Here is an 18,025-nt window from a genome sequence, read left to right on the forward strand (position 1 = left end):
AGAAATAATGGGGAAAAATGGGGAAAAAAATGAAAAAAATGGAGAAAAAATGTGGAAAAAATGTGGGAAGAATGTGGAAAAAATGGGAATAAATGGGGAAAAAATGGGGAGAAAATGGGAAAATGGGACAAAAATTGAGGAAAATGGAGAAAAAAATGGAGGAAAATGGGGAAAAATGGGAAAAATGGGGGAAAATGGGGAAAAATGGGAATAAATGGGGAAAAAATGGGGAAAAAGGGGAAAAAGGCTGGAAATGGTGAAAAATGGAGCCAAAAATGGCACAAATCAGCCCAAAATGGAGACAAAAAAAGTGACTCAAAATTGACCCAAAGTGACCCAAAATTGACCCAAAATTGACCCAAATCAGCCCAAAATTGACTCTAAAATATTAACACAAAATGGATACCAAATGACCCAAAATTGACAAAAAATGACCTTAAAATGACCCAAGATGACTCAAAATGACCCAAAATGGACACAAAATTAAAGGAGAAATGACCCAAAATTGACCCAAATTCACCCAAAATAGAGTTTAAAAAATTGACCCAAAATGGACCCGAAATGACACAAAATTGACACAAAAATGACCCAAAATGGACCAAAATCACCCCAAAATTTACCCCAAAAATGTGATCCAAAATGGACCCAAAATTTATTAAAATTGTCCCAAAATTGACGCAAAAAAGTGGCCCAAAATTGACACAAATTCACCCAAAATTGACCAAAAAAATGACCCAAAATCGACCCAAAATTCCCCAAATTTCCTCAATTCCAAAATTCCACCCCAAATTCCCTCGATTTTTCCCCGGATTTCCCCAAAATTCTGCAATTCCCACCCAAAATCCCCAAAATTTCTCCTCAAATCCCCCAAATTCCGCCAAAAATCCCAAATTTCCCCCAAATTTTTTCCCAAATTCCACCCAAAATCCCCCAAATTTCAACCAAAATCCCTCAAAATTTTCCCAAATTCCACCTGAAATTCACCAAAAATTCCATAAATTTTTTTTATTTTTATTTTTTGGAACAATTTTCGATTTTTTTCCCCGGCTCCGCCCACTCCAGTCTCCACTCGTCCACGGCCAGCAGGGGGCGCTGCGTGTCCCAACCGGCGGCCTCCAGCCCTGCAGGGGGCGCCATCACGGTGAAAAACCAACCCGGAAGTGAACCGGAAGTGCCACCGGAAGTGGCTTTTCCCGGGTTTCCTGTTTCAGAATTCCCGCCCAAACCCGAGGAATCTTCCCCAAATTTTACGAAATTCAACAAATTCACCCAAAATCCCCTCGGTTCTGCCCCAAAGTTCCCAAATTTTTAAAATTCCCACGAAATTTCTTCAAATTTCAGCCAAATTTCCACAAAATTCCACAAAAATTCCTCAAAATTCAGCCAAAATTCAAAAAAATTCGGGCGAATTTTTGGGTTAAAATTCTCTAAAATTTCGATTCAAAATTTTGCCTGAGTTACCAAAATTTTGGATCAAAAATGTTGGAATTTTCATCAGAATCTCCTCGGATTCACTCATATTCTCACAAAATGACCCCAAATTTTCAGAAATTTTCCAAAATCCCCCGAATTCCACAAAAAAAAGTTTCCTCAATGCACAAAATTCACCCAAATTCCACAAAATCCACCCAAATTTTCCCCCAAATTCCACAAAATCTTCCCAAATTCATTGAAATTCCCCAAAATTTCCCCAAATTCTTCTCAAATCCCGCCCCCAGAATCCCAAAATCCACCAAAATTGCCCCAAATTCGCCACCTGAAAATGCCAACCCAAAAGCGGAAGCAGGAAGTGAAAACAGGAAGTGGCACCGGAAGTTGGGTGCAGAAACAGGAAGCAGGAAGTGAAAACCGGAAATTGCACCGGAAGTTGGGTACCAAAACAGGAAGCAGGAAGTAGAAACCGGAAGTGGGGGTTTTATCACGATTTTGGGGGCTCTGTCGCGACAGAGGCGGCACCAACCTTGCAGGAGGGCGGGGCCAAGGTCCCGGAAGAGCCGCGAGGTCTCGGCCAGGACCCCCCAGGGAACCGCGCCCGGCGCTGGGGGGAGGGACAAAATTCAAAATTCACAAAATTCCACAAAATTCACAAAAAATTCTCCCCAAATGCCTCAAAATGTCCCAAGAAGTTCCTCCCAAATTCCCCAAAATATTTTCCCCAAATCTCCCCAAAATTTCCCAAAAAAATTCCTCAAAATTCCCAACAGTTTCCTCCCAAATTCTTTAAAATCTCCCCAAAAATATTCCCAAATAATTCCTGAAAACTCCCAATCTCTCAGAACATTCCTAAAAAATTACAAAAAAATCCCCCCAAAATTCCCAAAACAATTCCCCAAAAATTCCCAGAACATTCCCAATAAATACCAAAAAAAATCCCCCAAAATTCCCAAAAAAATCCTCCCAAATTCCAAAAAAGTTCCCAAAAACTTTCCCAAAAAATTCCCAAATAATTTCCTGAAAATTCCCAAATTCCCAGAACATTCCCAAGAAATTAAAAAAAACTTCCCCAAAACATTCCCAATAAATACCCAAAAAAATCACCCAAAATTCCCAAAAATTTCCTCCCAATTTCCAAAAAAATTCCAAAAAAATCACCAAAAATATCCTGAAGAACCCCAAAAAAATCCTGAAAAATCCCATTTAACCCCCCAAAAATTACCCAAAAAATCCCAAAATATCCTGAAAAATAAATACAAAAAATTCTAAAGTATCCCAAAAAAACCCCAAATTCCCAAAATCCCCCAAAAATTCCAAAAAATTCTCCAAAAATCCCCCCCCAAAAAATTCCCCCAAAAATTCCCATTTAATGCCCCAAAATTTCCCAAAAAATTCCCCAAAAATCCCAAAAAATCCCAAAAAAATTCCAAAAAAATCACAAAAAAATCCCAAAAAATCCCATTTAACCCCTCTGAAAATTCCAAAAAAAATTCCCAAAAATTCCCCAAATTCCCAGAATCCCCCAAACGCTCACGGCAGCTCTTGAGGCGTCTCTGGAGGGGTCCCAGGAGCCGCCCCAGGGGGGTCCCTGTCCCCAAATCCTCCCCCAGAATCCCCAAATTACCCCTAAAATATAAAAAAAATTTTAAAAAAATGTTAAATAGTGCCTAAAAAATAAAAATAAATCCTAAAAAATGTAAAAAAATCCAAAAAAAACGCCCATAAAATCACCTCAAAATCCCAAAAAATCTCCCCGAAAAATCTCAAAAATTCCCAAAAAAATTCCAAAAAAATCCCCCAAAATCCCAAAAAAATCCCCCCAAAATTTCTCCAAAAATTCCCAATAATGTCCCAAAAAAATCCCAAAAAACTACCTAAAAAAATCTCAATAATGTCCCAAAAAAAATCAAAAAAATTCCTAAAAAATCCAAAAAACTTCCCAAAAATATTCCCAAAATAAAAAGAAAAAATACCCCAAAAATCCCATTTAAACCCCGAAAAATTCACCAAAATAGCCCCAAAATTCCACAAAAAAAATCCCAAAAATTGCTGAAAAATTCCCAAAAAATCACCAAAAAATCACCAAAAAATCACCAAAAAATCCCAAAAAATCCCCAAAAATCCCATTTAACCCCCCCAAAAAATTCCCAAAATTCCCCAAATTCCCAGAATCCCCCAAACTCTCACGGCAGCTCTTGAGGCGTCTCTGGAGGGGTCCCAGGAGCCGCCCCAGGGGGGTCCCTGTCCCCAAATCCTTCCCCAGAATCCCCCAAATTCCCCCAAAAATATCCCAAAAAATTCCCCAAAAATGCAAAGAAATGTCTAAAAAATAAAAAAACTTCCTAAAAAATTCCCCCAAAAATTAAAAAAAAATCTCCCATAAAATCACCTCAAAATCCCAAAAAAATCTCCCCGAAAAATCTCCAAAATTCCCCAAAAAGTCAACAAAATTCAAAAAAAATGCCCAAAAAATCCCCAAAATTAAAGAAAAATCCTGAAAAATCCCAAAAAATCCCCCAAAATTCCCCCCCAAATTCCCAATAATGTCCCAAAAAAAATCCCAAAAACCTACCTAAAAAAATCTCAAAAATGACTCAAAAAAACCCAAAAAATTCCTAAAAAATCCCCAAAAATTCCCCCAAAAAATCCCCAAAATAAAAAAAAATCCCTCACAAATCCCATTTAAACCCCCGAAAAATTCACCAAAATAGCCCCAAAATTCCCAAAAAAAATCCCAAAAATTGCTGAAAAATTCCCAAAAAATCACCAAAAAATCACCGAAAAATCGCCAAAAAATTACCAAAAAATCCCCAAAAATCCCATTTAACCCCCCCTAAAATTCCCAGAATTTCCCCAAATTCCCAGAATTCCCCAAACGCTCACGGCAGCTCTTGAGGCGTCTCTGGAGGGGTCCCAGGAGCCGCCCCAGGGGGGTCCCTGTCCCCAAATCCTCCCCCAGCAGCTCCTCCAGCAGCAGGGCCTGGGCACAGCCCAAAATCGGCGCCTCAGGGGGGGCCCCGCGGCGCAGCCCCACCCCCACCCAGCCTGGGGGGGAAAAGAGAGAGAGAGAAATTCAGAATTCACAAAATTCCCAAAATTCTCCCCAAAATTTGGGATCAAAAGGTGAAAAAATGGTGAAAATTGGATGAAAAATGGCCAAAATTTGGAATTATTAAAGGGAAAAAGAGCCAAAATTTATCCAAAATTTATCAAAAATTTACCCAAAAATCCATTCTGGAAGGAAGAAATTTCAGGATTCACAAAATTCCCAAAATTCTCCCCAAAATTTGGGGTCAAAAGGTGAAAAAATGGTGAAAATCGGATTAAAAATGGCCAAAATTTGGAATTTTTAAAGGGAAAAAACCCCAAAATTCACCCCAAAATCTACCCCAGGAGGCCAAAATTTGGGAAAATGGATCCAACAATCCCCAAATTCCCCAAATTCCCCAAAAATCCTCAGAAATTTATGAAGAAAAAGTGAAAAAATGGTGAAAATTGGATGAAAAATGGTCAAAATCTGGAATTTTTAAAGGGAAAAGGAGTCAAATTTATCCAAAATTCAGCCAAAATTCACCCAAAAATTCATCCTGGGAGGAGGAAATTCAGGATTCCCAAAATTCACAAAATTCCCAAAATTCTCCCAAAAATTTGAGGAGAAAAGGTGAAAAACTGGTGAAAACCGGATTAAAAATGGCCAAAATTTGGAATTTTTAATGGAAAAAAGAGCCAAAATTTATCCAAAATTCACTCAAAAATCCATTCTGGGAGGAGGAAATTTCAGGATACCAAAAATTCCCAAAATTCTCCCCAAAATTTGGGGTCAAAAGGTGAAAAAATGGTGAAAATCTGATAAAAAAATGGCCAAAATTTGGAATTTTTAATGGGAAAAACCACCCAAACTCCATCCTGGAAAAGCAAAATTTGGGGAAATGGATCCAAAATCATCAAAATCCCTGAAATTGTCAAAAATCTCCAAAATTCTCCCAAAAATTCTCCCCAAAATTTGGAGTCAAACGATGAAAAAATGGTGAAAATCAGATGAGAAATGGCCAAAAATTTGAATTTTTAAAGGAAAAAGGAGCCAAAATTTATCCAAAATTAACCCAAATTTTTCCCCCAAATTATTTTCAATTTTTTTTCCATTTTCCCCCATTTTTTTCCCTTTTTTCCCCAAATTTTGATATTTTTTCCCCCAAAAAATTAAAAAAATTGGGAATTTTTCCCAAAAAACTTGCAAATTTTGTTCTTTTTCCCCAAAAATATTTTTAATTTTTTTCTCCATTTCCCCCAAATTTTTTTCCCATTTTCCCACCAAATTTTTGGAATTTTTTCCTCCTTTTACCCCCCAAAATTTTATTTTTTTCCTCCTTTGACCCCCCCCCAAATTTTGTTTTTTTCCCTTTTCCCCTCCAAAATTTGGGAATTTTCCCACTCAAAAATTTCCAAATTTTGTTCTTTTTTCCCCAAATTATTTTCAATTTTTTTCCATTTTTGCCCCAAATTTTGGGGGTTTTTTCCCCAAAAAATTTGAAAAATTTGCAAATTTTCCCCCCCAAAAAAATGTGTAAATTTTGTTCTTTTTCCCAAATTTTTTTTTCTGTTTTTCCACCCCCAAATTTGTTGATTTTTGGGGATTTTGCCCCAAATTTTGGGTCCCACCTCGGGAGGGGCGGAGCACGACGAGGAAATCGGGGTTTCCACATTCCAGAGCTTTCTGCAGCTCAGCCTCGCTGAAAATGGGGCAAAAAAAGCAAAAATTGGTCAAATTAGAAATAAATAATAAAATTTTTAATATTAAAAAAAATCCAAAAAAAATCCATCAAAAAATGACCCAAAAATTCCCAAAAATGACCCAAAAATGACTCAAAAATTCCCAAAAAATTCACCCCCTAAATGCCAAAAATTCCCCCCAAATCCACCCCAAAATGACCCAAAAATTCCCCAATTCCACCCAAAAAATGCCAAAAAAATTCCCCAAACATTCCCCAAAAAATCCTAAAAATATTTCTAAAAATAATTTTTAAGTATTAAAAATAAAGATAATGAAATACTCCCTGAAAAATCCTAAAAATTCAAAAAAACTCAGCCCAAAAGGACCCAAAAAGACCAAAAAATTCCAAAAAAATTCCTAAAAAAAGTAAAAAAAAAAATCCCCCCAAAAATTCTCCCCCCACAAAAAAAAGTCCCCAAAAATTCACCCAAATCCCCCCAAAAATCCCCCCAAAAATTTCCAAAAAATTCCCCCAAAATTCCCAAACATTAAAAAAAAATTGTGTAAAAAATCCTAAAATCATATTTTTAAAATTTTTTTTTAAACTATTGAAATAAACCCCAAAAAATCCCCAAAAATTCCCCAAAATTCCCCCAAAATACAAAATAAAATCTAAAAAATCCTAAAAAAATTCCCCCAAAAATCTCAAAAAATTCCTTAAAAAATACCCAAAAAATTCCCCAAAAATACAAAATAAAATTTTAAAAATCCTTTAAAAATCCCCCCAAAACTACAAAGTAAAATTTAAAAAATAAAAAAAATTCCCATAAAAGCACCCCAAAAATTAAAAAAAAAATCAAAAAAATCCCAAAAAATTTCCCAAAAAATCCCCAAAAATACAAAATTCTAAAAATCCTAAAAAAACCCCAAAAAATCCCCAAAAATTCCCCAAAGTTCCCCCAAACTACAAAATAAAATCTAAAAAATCCTAAAAAAATTCCCCCAAAAAATCTCAAAAAATTCCTTAAAAAATTCCCAAAAAATTCCCCAAAAATACAAAATAAAATTTTAAAAATCCTCAAGAAATCCCCCCAAAATTCCCCAAAAATACAAAGTAAAATTTAAAAAATAAAAAAAAAATTCCCATAAAAACACGCCAAAAATTCCAAAAAAATTCCAAAAAATACCAAAAAAATACCAAAAAAATCTCAAAAAAATCCCCAAAAATACAAAATAAAATTCTAAAAATTCTAAAAAAACCCCATAAAAATTTCCCAAAATTTCCCCCCCAGAATTCCCAAATTTTTCCCCAATCCCATTCCCCCCTCACCTGCTCACCAGGTGCTCCAGGGGCGCCCCCAGGTGGAGCCGGAGCCGGGAACCGAAACCTGGGGGGGAGGGGACGTCATCCAGGTGTGCCCAGGTGTCCCCAAAATCCTTCCCAGGTGTGCCCAGGTGTGCCCAAAATGTCCCCAAAATCCTCCCAGGTGTGCCCAGGTGTCCCCAGGTGTGCTCAGGTGACCCCAAAATCCCCCCAGGTGACCCCAAAACGTCACCAAATCCCCTCCAGGTGTGCCCAGGTGACCCCAAAATCCCCCAGGTGTGTCCAGGTGAGCCCAGGTGTGTTCAGGTGACCCCAAAATCCCTTCCAAGTGTCCCCAGGTGACCCCAAAATCCTCCCCAGGTGTGTCCAGGTGACCTCAAATCCCCCCAGATTTCCCCCAGATGTGCCCAGGTGTGCTCAGGTGTCCCCAGATGTCCCCAGGTGTCCCCTCCCCCCTCACCTGGCAGCAGCGGCTCCCTGGGATTCACCTGCTGGGGGCGGGGCAGCTCCAGCCTGACCCCGCCCTTTCCGCTCCAGGCCACGCCCCTCTCCCCGTTAGCCCCGCCCCCTCGGAGGGCCCAGCCAATGGCGAGGCGGAGGCGGGGCCGGTTCAGCCCCGGCAGCGTCAGCGAGCCCAGGGCCGCCAGGTTGGAGCCCAGGTGAGCGGCCAGGAGCAGCAACAGCACGGCCCAGGTGAGCCTGCACAGGTGAGGGCGGGGCCAGGTCAGGATAAACCACACCTAAGTCCAGTTAAACCACGCCTAATTCCAGTTAAACCATGCCTGGTTCCAGATAAGCCACGCCCACCTCACCTGGGTCACACCCAGCACACCTGGATAATGCCCAGGTGAGGCTGGAAAGGTAAGGGGCGTGGCCAGGTGAGGTTGGGACACGCCCAGATTCAGATAAGCCACGCCTACATCATTAAACCACGCCTAAGTCCAGTTAAACCACACCCAGTTGTAAATAAGCCACGCCCACCTCACCTGGGCCACGCCCAACACACCTGAGCCAAGCCCAGGTAAGGCTGGGACACGCCCATGTCTGGATAAGCCACGCCCAGTTCCCATTAAGCCACGCCCACCTCACCTAAGACCTCCCAAACCTCACCTGGGCCACGCCCACCTCACCTGAGCCACGTCCAGTTCCAGATAAGCCACACCCACTTCCCAATAAGCCACACCCCATTTTGTTAAGCCCTGCCCACCTCACCTGAGTCCAACCTCACCTGGACATCTGAAACTCTTTAAGCCCCGCCTCTTTAAGCCCCGCCCCTTAATCCCACCTCATTTAAGCCCCGCCTCTTTATTGAAACCCCGCCCCTTAAAACACATAATTTTTAAGCCCCACCCATTCAGGCCCCGCCCCTTCAAGCCCCACCCATTTAGGCCCCGCCCCTCACCATGGCCGCCCGTCCAGCAGGGGGAGGAGCAGCAGCGACAGCAACAGCCCAGCACCGTTCACCAGCGTCTCCTGCCCAGTACAGACCAGTATAAACCAGTATCGACCAGTACGGACCAGTATAAACTGGTATGAACTGGTACAAACCAGTATAAACCAATATAAACCAGTATGGACCAGTATAGACTGGTATAAACCAGTATGGGTCAGTATGGACCGGTATAAACCAGTATGGACCAGTATAAACTGGTATAAACCAGTATGGACCAGTATGGACCGGTATAAACCAGTATGGGCCAGTATGGACCAGTATAAACCAGTATGGACCAGTATAAACTGGTATAAACCAGTACGGACCAGTATGGACCGGTATAAACCAGTATGGGCCAGTATGGACCTGTATAAACCAGTATGGACCAGTACGGACCAGTATAAACTGGTATGAACTGGTACAAACCAGTATAAACCAATATAAACCAGTATGGACCAGTATAACACAGTACTGACTAGTATAAACCAGTACAGACCAGTACAGACCAGTATAAACCAGTATGGACCAGTATGGATCAATATACACCAGTACAGACCAGTATAAACCAGTATAAACCAGTATGCATCAATATAAACTAGTACGGACCGGTATGGACCAGTATGGACTGGTATGGATCAGTATAAACCAGTATGGACCAGTATAAACCAGTGCTCCCAGTCCCACCTGGCTGCCGTCCTTGGCGGCCATTTTGGATTAAGACATTTGGCGGCCATCTTGGATTCCTTCATTTGGCCGCCATATTGGAATATATATATCATTTGGTGGCCATCTTGGATTGGTAGCTCCCTTAGCTCCCAGTCTAAACCAGTATAAACCAGTATGGACACTCCCAGTGCCCTCCCAGTATAAACCAGTGCTCCCAGTCCCACCTGGCTGCCGTCCTTGGCGGCCACGTCGGCCACGTTGTCCCTCCGGGCCTGGTGCACGGCCAGGGCCGCTCGGGTGGCGCCACCGGCCACGCCCACCACGCACTGGGACCAGTACAAACCAGTATGGACCAGTATGGACCAGTTTAAACTGGTTTAAACCAGTACAAATGGAATAAACCAGTATAAACCAGTACAGACCACTACAAACCAGTATAAACCAATTTAAGCTCCTACCCTGACTCCAAGGAACATCCCAGTATAAACCAGTCCGTCCCAGTACATCCCAGTTCCTTCCCAGTCCATCCCAGTTCCTTCCCAGTCCATTCCCAGTCCCTCCCAGTCCCTCCCAGTTTATTCCCAGTCCATCCCAGTCCCTCCCAGTTCATTCCCAGTCCCTCCCAGTTCATTCCCCGTCCCTCCCAGTTTATTCCCAGTCCCTCTCAGTCCATTCCCAGTCTATCCCAGTCCCTCCCAGCTCATTCCCAGTCCCCCCCAGTCCCTCCCAGTTTATTCCCAGTCCATCCCAGTCCCTCCCAGTCCCTCCCAGTCCATTCCCAATCCCCTCCCAGTCCATTCCCAGTCCCTCCCAGTCCCTCCCAGTTGCCTCCCAGACCCTCCCAGTTTATTCCCAGTCCCTCCCAGTTCCCCCCCAGTCCCACCCTGGCCACGGCCGCCATCACCAGGAGGGCGGGGCTCAGGCTCAGCCAATAGGGAGCGAGGATTTCCAGCACCAGGGCGACGTCATTGAGCAAATCCGCCACGAACCTGGGAGGGGGCGGGGCCTGCCCTTATATGGAGCTGTGGGCAGGGCCTGCCCTTATATGGAGCTGTGGGCAGGGCCTGCCCTTATATGGCAATGGAGGGGGCAGGGCTTGGGCTGAGGCAGGGATTTGCTGCCATATATGGTAAAAGGGGCAGGGCTTAGGCGGTAATGGCCATATATGGTAAAAAGGGGGCGGGGCCTCACCGCCATTGCTTGGCCTCGCAGTCCAGGTGGCTCCTGGGGGAGGGAAACCAGTATGGACCAGTATAAACCAGTATGGACCAGTATGGACCAGTATAAACCAGTATGGACTGGTATGGACCGGTATGGACCAGTATGGGCTGGTATGGATGAGTATAGACCAGTATGGACCAGTATAAACCAGTATGGACCAGTATAAACCAGTATGGACCAGTATAAACCAGTACAGACCAGTATGGACCAGTATAAACCAGTACAGACTGGTCCAAACTGATGTGGACCAGAAGAGAGCTCCCAGTCTCTCCCAGTCCATCCCAGCTTATCCCAGTTTATCCCAGTCCCTCCCAGTCCATCCCAGTCCCTCCCAGTTTATCCCAGTCCATTCCCAGTCCATCCCAGTCCCATCCCAGTCCATCCCAGTCCCATCCCAGTCCCATCCCAGTCCCTCCCAGTTTGTCCCAGTCCCTCCCAGTCCCATCCCAGTCCATTCCCAGCCCATCCCAGTCCCTCCCAGTTCCATCCCAGTTCCATCCCAGTCCATTCCCAGTCCCTCCCAGTCCATTCCCAGTCCCTCCCAGTTCCATCCCAGTCCCATCCCAGTCCATTCCCAGCCCATCCCAGTTTGTCCCAGTCCGTCCCAGTCTCACCCCTGCAGCCACACAAAGAGGATCCTGGTGATGATCCCGACCCCGTCTGAGGAGGAAAAAAAAATGGGAATTGGGGCTGGAATTTGGGAATTGGGGACTGGGAATTCTGGGAATTCTGGGAATTCTGGGAATTTGAGTCCAGAATTTTGGGAATTTTGGGCCCAAAATTTTTGGAATTTTGGGAATTCTGGGAATTTGAGTTCAGGATTTTGGGAATTTTTGGAATTATGGGTCCAGAATATTTGGAATTTTGGGAATTTGGGGTCTGGAATTTTTGGAGATTTTGAGAATTTAGATCTGGAATTCTGGAAATTTCAGGAATTTGGGTCCAGAATTTTGGGAATTCTGGGAATTTGAGTCCAGAATTTTGGGAATTTTGGGAATTTTGGGTCCAGAATTTTGGGAATTTGGGGTCCAGAATTTTTGGAATTTTGGGCATTTTGGGTCCAGAATTTTTGGAATTTTGGGAATTCTGGGTCCAGAATTTTGGGAATTTTGGGAATTTTGAGTCCGGAATTTTGGGAATTTTTTGAATTTTGGGAATTTGGGTCTGGAATTTTAGGAACTTTGGGAATTTGGAATTTTTTTGAATGCCGGGAGTTTGGTTGAGGAATTTGAGTCCGGAATCCCAGGAATTCTGGGAATCTTGGGATGGAATTCTGGGGATTTGGATTCGGAATTTTTGGAATTCGGCTCCGGAATTTTGGGAATTTTGGTCAGGAATTGTGGGAATTCAGGGAATTTTGGTTCAGGAATTTTTGGAATTTTTGGCTCAGAATTTTTGGAATTTTGGGAATTCTGGATTTGGAATTTTGGCAATTTGGGGTTTTTGGGGTCCAGAATTTTTGGAATTTTGGGAATTCTGGGTCTGGAATTTTGGGAATTTTGGGAATTTCAGTAATTTGAGTCGGGAAATTTTGGAATTTTGGGAATTTGGAGTCCAGGATTTTGGGAATTTTGGAAATTGTGGTTAGGAATTTTTGGAATTTGGGGAATTTTGGGAATTTGGAGTCCAGGATTTTGGGAATTTTGGAAATTGTGGTTAGGAATTTTTGGAATTTGGGGAATTTTGGGAATTTGGAGTCCAGGATTTTGGGAATTTTGGCTCCGGAATTTTTGGAATTTTGGTCAGGAATTTTGGGAATTCCGGGAATTCTGGTCAGGAATTTTGGGAATTCTGGGAATTTTGGTCGGGAATTTTTGGAATTTTGGGACTTTTGGTCAGGCCTTTTAGGAATTTTGGGAATTCTGGCCAGGAATTTTGGGAATTCTGGTCAGGAATTTTGGGAATTCTGGGAATTTGAGTCCAGATTTTGGGGAATTTTGGGAATTTTGGATCCGGAATTTTTGGAATTTTAGGAATTTTGGGTCTGGAATTTTTGGAATTTTGGATTCAGAATTTTTGGAATTCTGGGTCCAGAATTTTTGGAATTTTGGTCAGGAATTTTGGGAATTCTGGGAATTTTGGTCGGGAATTTTGGGAACTTTGGGAATGCCGTGAATCCCGGTCTCACCCCGCAGCAGCCAGGTCAGCGTGGCCCCGGTGACGGTGGCGGCGCCGTCGCCGACCCCGACGGCCTCGAGCACGGAGCGGGTGGAGAGAGAGGCGGCCATGGTGGAGCAGAGAGCCTGGACAGACCAGTACGGACCAGTATAAACCAGTATGGACCAGTACAGACCAGTACGGACCAGTATAAACCAGTGTGGACCAGTATGGACCAGTATGGACCAGTATGGACCAGTATGGACCGGTATGAACTGGTACGGACCGGTACAGACCAGTATGGACCAGTACGGAGCAGTACGGACCAGTATAAACCAGTATGGACCAGTATAAACCCGTACAGACCGGTATGAACCAGTACGGACCAGTATGGACCAGTACGGACCAGTACAGACCAGTATGGATCAGTATGGACCAGTATGGACCGGTATAAACCAGTACGGAGCAGTACAGACCAGTATAAACCAGTATGGACTGGTATAAACCAGTGTGGACCAGTATGGACCAGTATAAACCACTACAGACCAGTATGGACCAGTATGGATCAGTATGGACCGGTACGGACCAGTACAGACCAATACGGACCAGTATAAACCACTACGGACCAGTATGGACCAGTACGGACCAGTATAAACCATTATAAACCAGCATGGACCAATAGCTGGCCATGATAGGGCGCCATCTTGGGTGGCCATCTTAGATTCTGTGGCAGCCATCTTGGACGGCCATTTTGGGACCTCACATGGGCACCGCCATCTTGGGTAGCCATTTTAGATTTTTTTCTGTGGCAGCCATTTTGGTCAGCCATTTTAGATTCTTTCCATGGCAGCCATTTTGGACAGCCATTTTAGATTCTTTCCGTGGCAGCCATCTTGCACGACCATTTTGGGACCTCATCGCCATCTTGGGCAGCCACCTTAGATTCATTCTGTGGTAGCCATTTTGAGCAGCCATTTTGAGCAGTCATTTTGAAAACTCAGATGGGTGCCACCATCTTGGGCAGCCATTTTGGATACGGCCCGGAAACTCAACATAAACCAGTATAAACCAGTATAAACCAGTACAAACCAGTACAAACCAGTACAAACCAGTACAAACCAGTACAAACCAGTACAAACCAGTACCTGCAGCCCATCCCAGCACTGGTACCGGGCGTAGTCGGGGCTGACGCTCTCGGGGTAGCCCTGAGGGAGCAGAATCCGCTGCAGGGGGAAGGGGAGGAATTCCCGAAATTCCCAAAATTCATGGAAAAAATTTGGGGTGAAAAAAAAAAAACAGGAAAAAGTCACAGAAAAATTCACGAAAAAATTCCCTCCCAAAATCCACAAATCTTAAAAAAAAAATTTCACAAAAATCCCCCCAAAATTCCCAAATTTCACCACAAATTCCATACAAAATTCCCAAAAATTCCACCCAAATCCGCCCAAAATTCCATCAGGGATCACAAAAATCGACAAATTTCACCCCAAAATTCCATCCAAGAACCTAAAAATTCCACCCAAATACCCCCAGACTCGCCCAAAAACAACAAAAAAATCAGTTTTAAACCCAAAAAACCCCACAAATCGTCAAAAATTCCTGAAAAATCCCCAAATTCCCAAGAAATTAACCCTAAAATTCCGGAATTTTCCCAAAATTCTCTTTTTTTCCCCATTTTTCTCTCACTTCCGCCACTCTCTGCAACCTCCCCAAAATCTCTAAAAAAATCCAAAAAAATCCCCCCAAAAATCCTGGAAAATTCTCCAAAACCCCTCCAAAAATTCCTCAAAAAATCCCCCCAAAATCCCACAAATTCCCCCCAAAAATCCTCCCAAAAATCAAAAATAATTCCAAAAAAAAATCCAGAAAAATCCCCCAAAAAAATCCCAAAAAATGCCACCAAAAATCCTGAAAAATTTCCCAAACCCCCTCAAAAACTTCCCAAAAAATCCCCCAAAATCTCAAAAAAATTCCCCAAAATACCCAAAAAAAATCCCATAAATTCTTCCAAAAAAACTCAAAAAATCCCCCCCCAAAATCTCCCAAAATCCAAAAAAAAATCCCACAAATTCCCCCCAAAAATCCCAAACCAATCCCCTCAAAAATCCAAAATAATCCCCGAAATTCCCAAAAAAATCCCCAAAAATCCCCCCAAAAATAAAAAATAATTCCCAAAAAAATCCAGAAAAATTCCCCAAAAAAATCCCAAAAAATGCAGACAAAAATCCTGAAAATTTTCCCAAAACCCCCCAAAAACTTCCCAAAAAATCCCCCAAAATCTCAAAAAAATCCCCCAAAATACCCAAAAAAATCCCATAAATTCTTCCAAAAAATCCCTCAAAATCTCAAAAAAATCCCCCCAAATACCCAAAAAAAATCCCATAAATTCTTCCAAAAAAACTCAAAAAATCCCCCCCTAAAATCTCCCAAAATCAAAAAAAAAATCCCACAAATTCCGCCAAAAAATCCCAAACCAATCCCCTCAAAAATCCAAAATAATCCCCAAAATTCCCAAAAAAATCCAAAATAATTCCCAAAAAAATCCAGAAAAATTCCCAATTTTTCCCCAATTTCCCCCCCAAAATTCCCAAATTTTCCCAAAATCCCCATTTTTTCTCTAAAAAATTCAGTTTTTTTTTTCTCTCACCGCCGCCGCTCTCCTCAGTTTTTCTCGGACGCTTTCCTTCCCAGCGGGAGCGGCCTCGAGGGAGCCCCAAAAACAGCGACACAGAGCTGGGGCTGCAAAGAAATCGGGGGAAAAAATTAAATTTGGGATTTTTGGAAATTTTGGGGAGATTTTGGGGAATTTTTGGGGGATTTTGTGGGAAAAATCTGATTTTTTAAAATTTTTTTTTAATTTTTAAACTTTTTTTTTCTTGATTTTTTGGGGAATTTTTTTTCAATTTTTAAAATTTTTTTCTTTTTTTTTTTTACTTTTTAGAATTTTTTTTTTCAGCTTTTAAATTTTTTTTTTTTAAGATTTATTTTCCATTTTTTGGAGCTGTTTCTTGGGTTTTGAGGGGGGAGAAATATTTTGGGGTTTTTATGATGATTTGGGGATTTTTATTTTAATTTTTTGGGGAGGATTTTTTGGGGAATTTTTTTTGGATTTTTTTGGTAATTTTTTATTTATTTTTTGGGGATTTTTTTCCAGAGTTTTTCAGATATTTATTTATTTATTTCAGATTTTTTCCCCATTTTTTAAAGCTGTTTCTTGGTTCTGGGGTGGGAAATATTCTGGGGTTTTTATGATGATTTTGGCAATTTTTTTTCATTTTTTAGGGGGATTTCGGGGAGTTTTTTGGGGAATTTTTTATTATTATTTGGGATTTTTTTCTTAATTTTTGGGGATTTTTTTCCCAGAGTTTTTCAGATTTTTTTTTTATTTTTTTATTTATTTCAGATTTTTTTTTCCATTTTTTTTGGAGCTGTTTCTTGGTTTAAGGGGAGAAATATTTTGGGATTTTTATGATGATTTTGGGAATATTTTTTAGATTTTTTAGGGATTTTGGGGAGGATTTTTGTGGCATTTTTTGGGATTTTGGGGGAATTTTTTTTAGGATTTTTTTTTAATTTTGGGGCTATTTTTGGGTAATTGTGTTTGGGGATTTTAAAATTTCTTTGGAATTTTTGGGGGGATTTTTAAAATTTTTTTGGCATTTTTTGGGAGATATTTCAACAAATTTTTCTGGGATATTTTTGAGATTTTTTGGGAAAATTTTGGGATTTCTGGGGATTTTTTTTTTTAAATTTTGGGAATTTTGGGGGGAATTTTGTTTGGCAATTTTAAAATTATTTTTGTTGGAATTCCTTTTTTGTTTTTTTCTGGAATTTTGTTTGGGGATTTTTAAAAAAAAATTTGGGATTTCTTGTGGAATTTTTGGGGAAATTTTGGGGATTTTTGGGGGGGGGATTTTTATGGATTTTTTTTCTTTCTTGGAAATTTTTGGGGGGGATATTTTTAATTTTATGGGATTTGTTTTTTGATGTTTTGAAGATTTTTTTTTCGATTTTTTTGGCTTTTTGTGGAGATATTTTGGGGAATTTTCAGGAATTTTTGGAGAATTTTTGGGGATTTTTTGGGGGATATTTTGGGGGAATTTTTGCAGCCTCGAGCGAGCCCCAAAAACAGCAGCACTGAGTCAGGGCTGCAAGGAAATTTGGGGGAAAAAAAAAGAAATTTTCGGGAATTTGGGGAAAAATTTGAATTACTGAGGACTGTTTGGGGAAAAAAAGGGGATTTGGGGTTTTTTTTTAGCATTTATTTTTGATTTTTTTTTCATTTTTTATCTGATTTTTTTCCCTGAGATTTAGGATTTTTAAAAATAATTTAGGATTTAATTTTTTTTTTAATTTTAATTTTTGGGGATTATGTTTGAGGGGTTTTTTTAACATAATTTTTGTGAATATTTTCGGGAAATTTGGGGATTTTTTTTTTATTTTGGAGGATTTTTGGGACCCCCAAGCGGCCTCGAGCCAGCCCCAGAAAGAGCAGCTGTGGGATAAAAGGAGATTTGGGGGCAAATTCTGGGGAAAAATGTGGGAAACTTAGGAATTTGGGGAATTTGGGAATTTTCCACGGGGATTTCCAGGGAAAATTTGGAATTTCGGGACCGATTTTGGGGCAATTTCGGGTAAATTTTGATTTCCCGGCGCCGATTTCGGGACAATTCGCGGCGATTTTCGAGCTCTCGGGGTCGGTTTCAGCAAATTTCGGGACGCCGGAATCGATTTTTGGGGTGCCGAGGTTGATTTTGGGGCATTTTGTGGAGATTTTGGGACATTTTGGGGCATTTTGGGGTCTCCCGCACCCTTCCCCGTTACCCTCCGGCCGCTCCATTGGCACTTCCGGTTGTTGGCACTTCCGGTTGTTAAACTTCCGGTTGTTGGCACTTCCGGCTTCCGGCGTTGCCATGGTGACGGAGGGGCGCTCTGGCCACGCCCCCTCGCCTCTCTATGGTCCCGGCGGAGCCGCTCCGGCCCCGAGGCCTCCGCAACTCGATGGTAGCGCCTCAAAATCGCCCAAAATCCCAGAAATTCACCCCAAATCCCCCCCGAAATTCACAAAATCTCAAATTTCCCTCCAGGTCCTGCCCCAGGCCGCGATTTTAGGGGTTTCCACCCCCCCAAATCGTCCCCA

General features: G+C 41.7%; 1 protein-coding gene across 1 annotated transcript; it reads right to left on the reverse strand.

Moving 5' to 3' along the window:
* Positions 1-991: 991 nt before the first annotated feature.
* Positions 992-17,786, reverse strand: RUSF1 (RUS family member 1). Its single transcript, XM_033084542.1, has 15 exons — positions 17,710-17,786; positions 15,533-15,624; positions 14,031-14,108; positions 12,917-13,031; positions 11,403-11,448; positions 10,759-10,791; positions 10,451-10,556; positions 9,792-9,893; positions 8,872-8,942; positions 7,930-8,168; positions 7,476-7,533; positions 6,094-6,164; positions 4,318-4,479; positions 1,961-2,038; positions 992-1,121 (listed from the first exon to the last, which is right to left on the reverse strand). The coding sequence occupies exons 1-15, from the start codon at positions 17,723-17,725 to the stop codon at positions 1,012-1,014; spliced, it is 1,377 nt and encodes a 458-aa protein (XP_032940433.1). The 5' UTR covers positions 17,726-17,786; the 3' UTR covers positions 992-1,011.
* Positions 17,787-18,025: the final 239 nt, after the last annotated feature.

This window comes from Catharus ustulatus, chromosome 40, assembly GCF_009819885.2.
Source record: "Catharus ustulatus isolate bCatUst1 chromosome 40, bCatUst1.pri.v2, whole genome shotgun sequence".
NCBI lineage: Eukaryota > Metazoa > Chordata > Aves > Passeriformes > Turdidae > Catharus > Catharus ustulatus.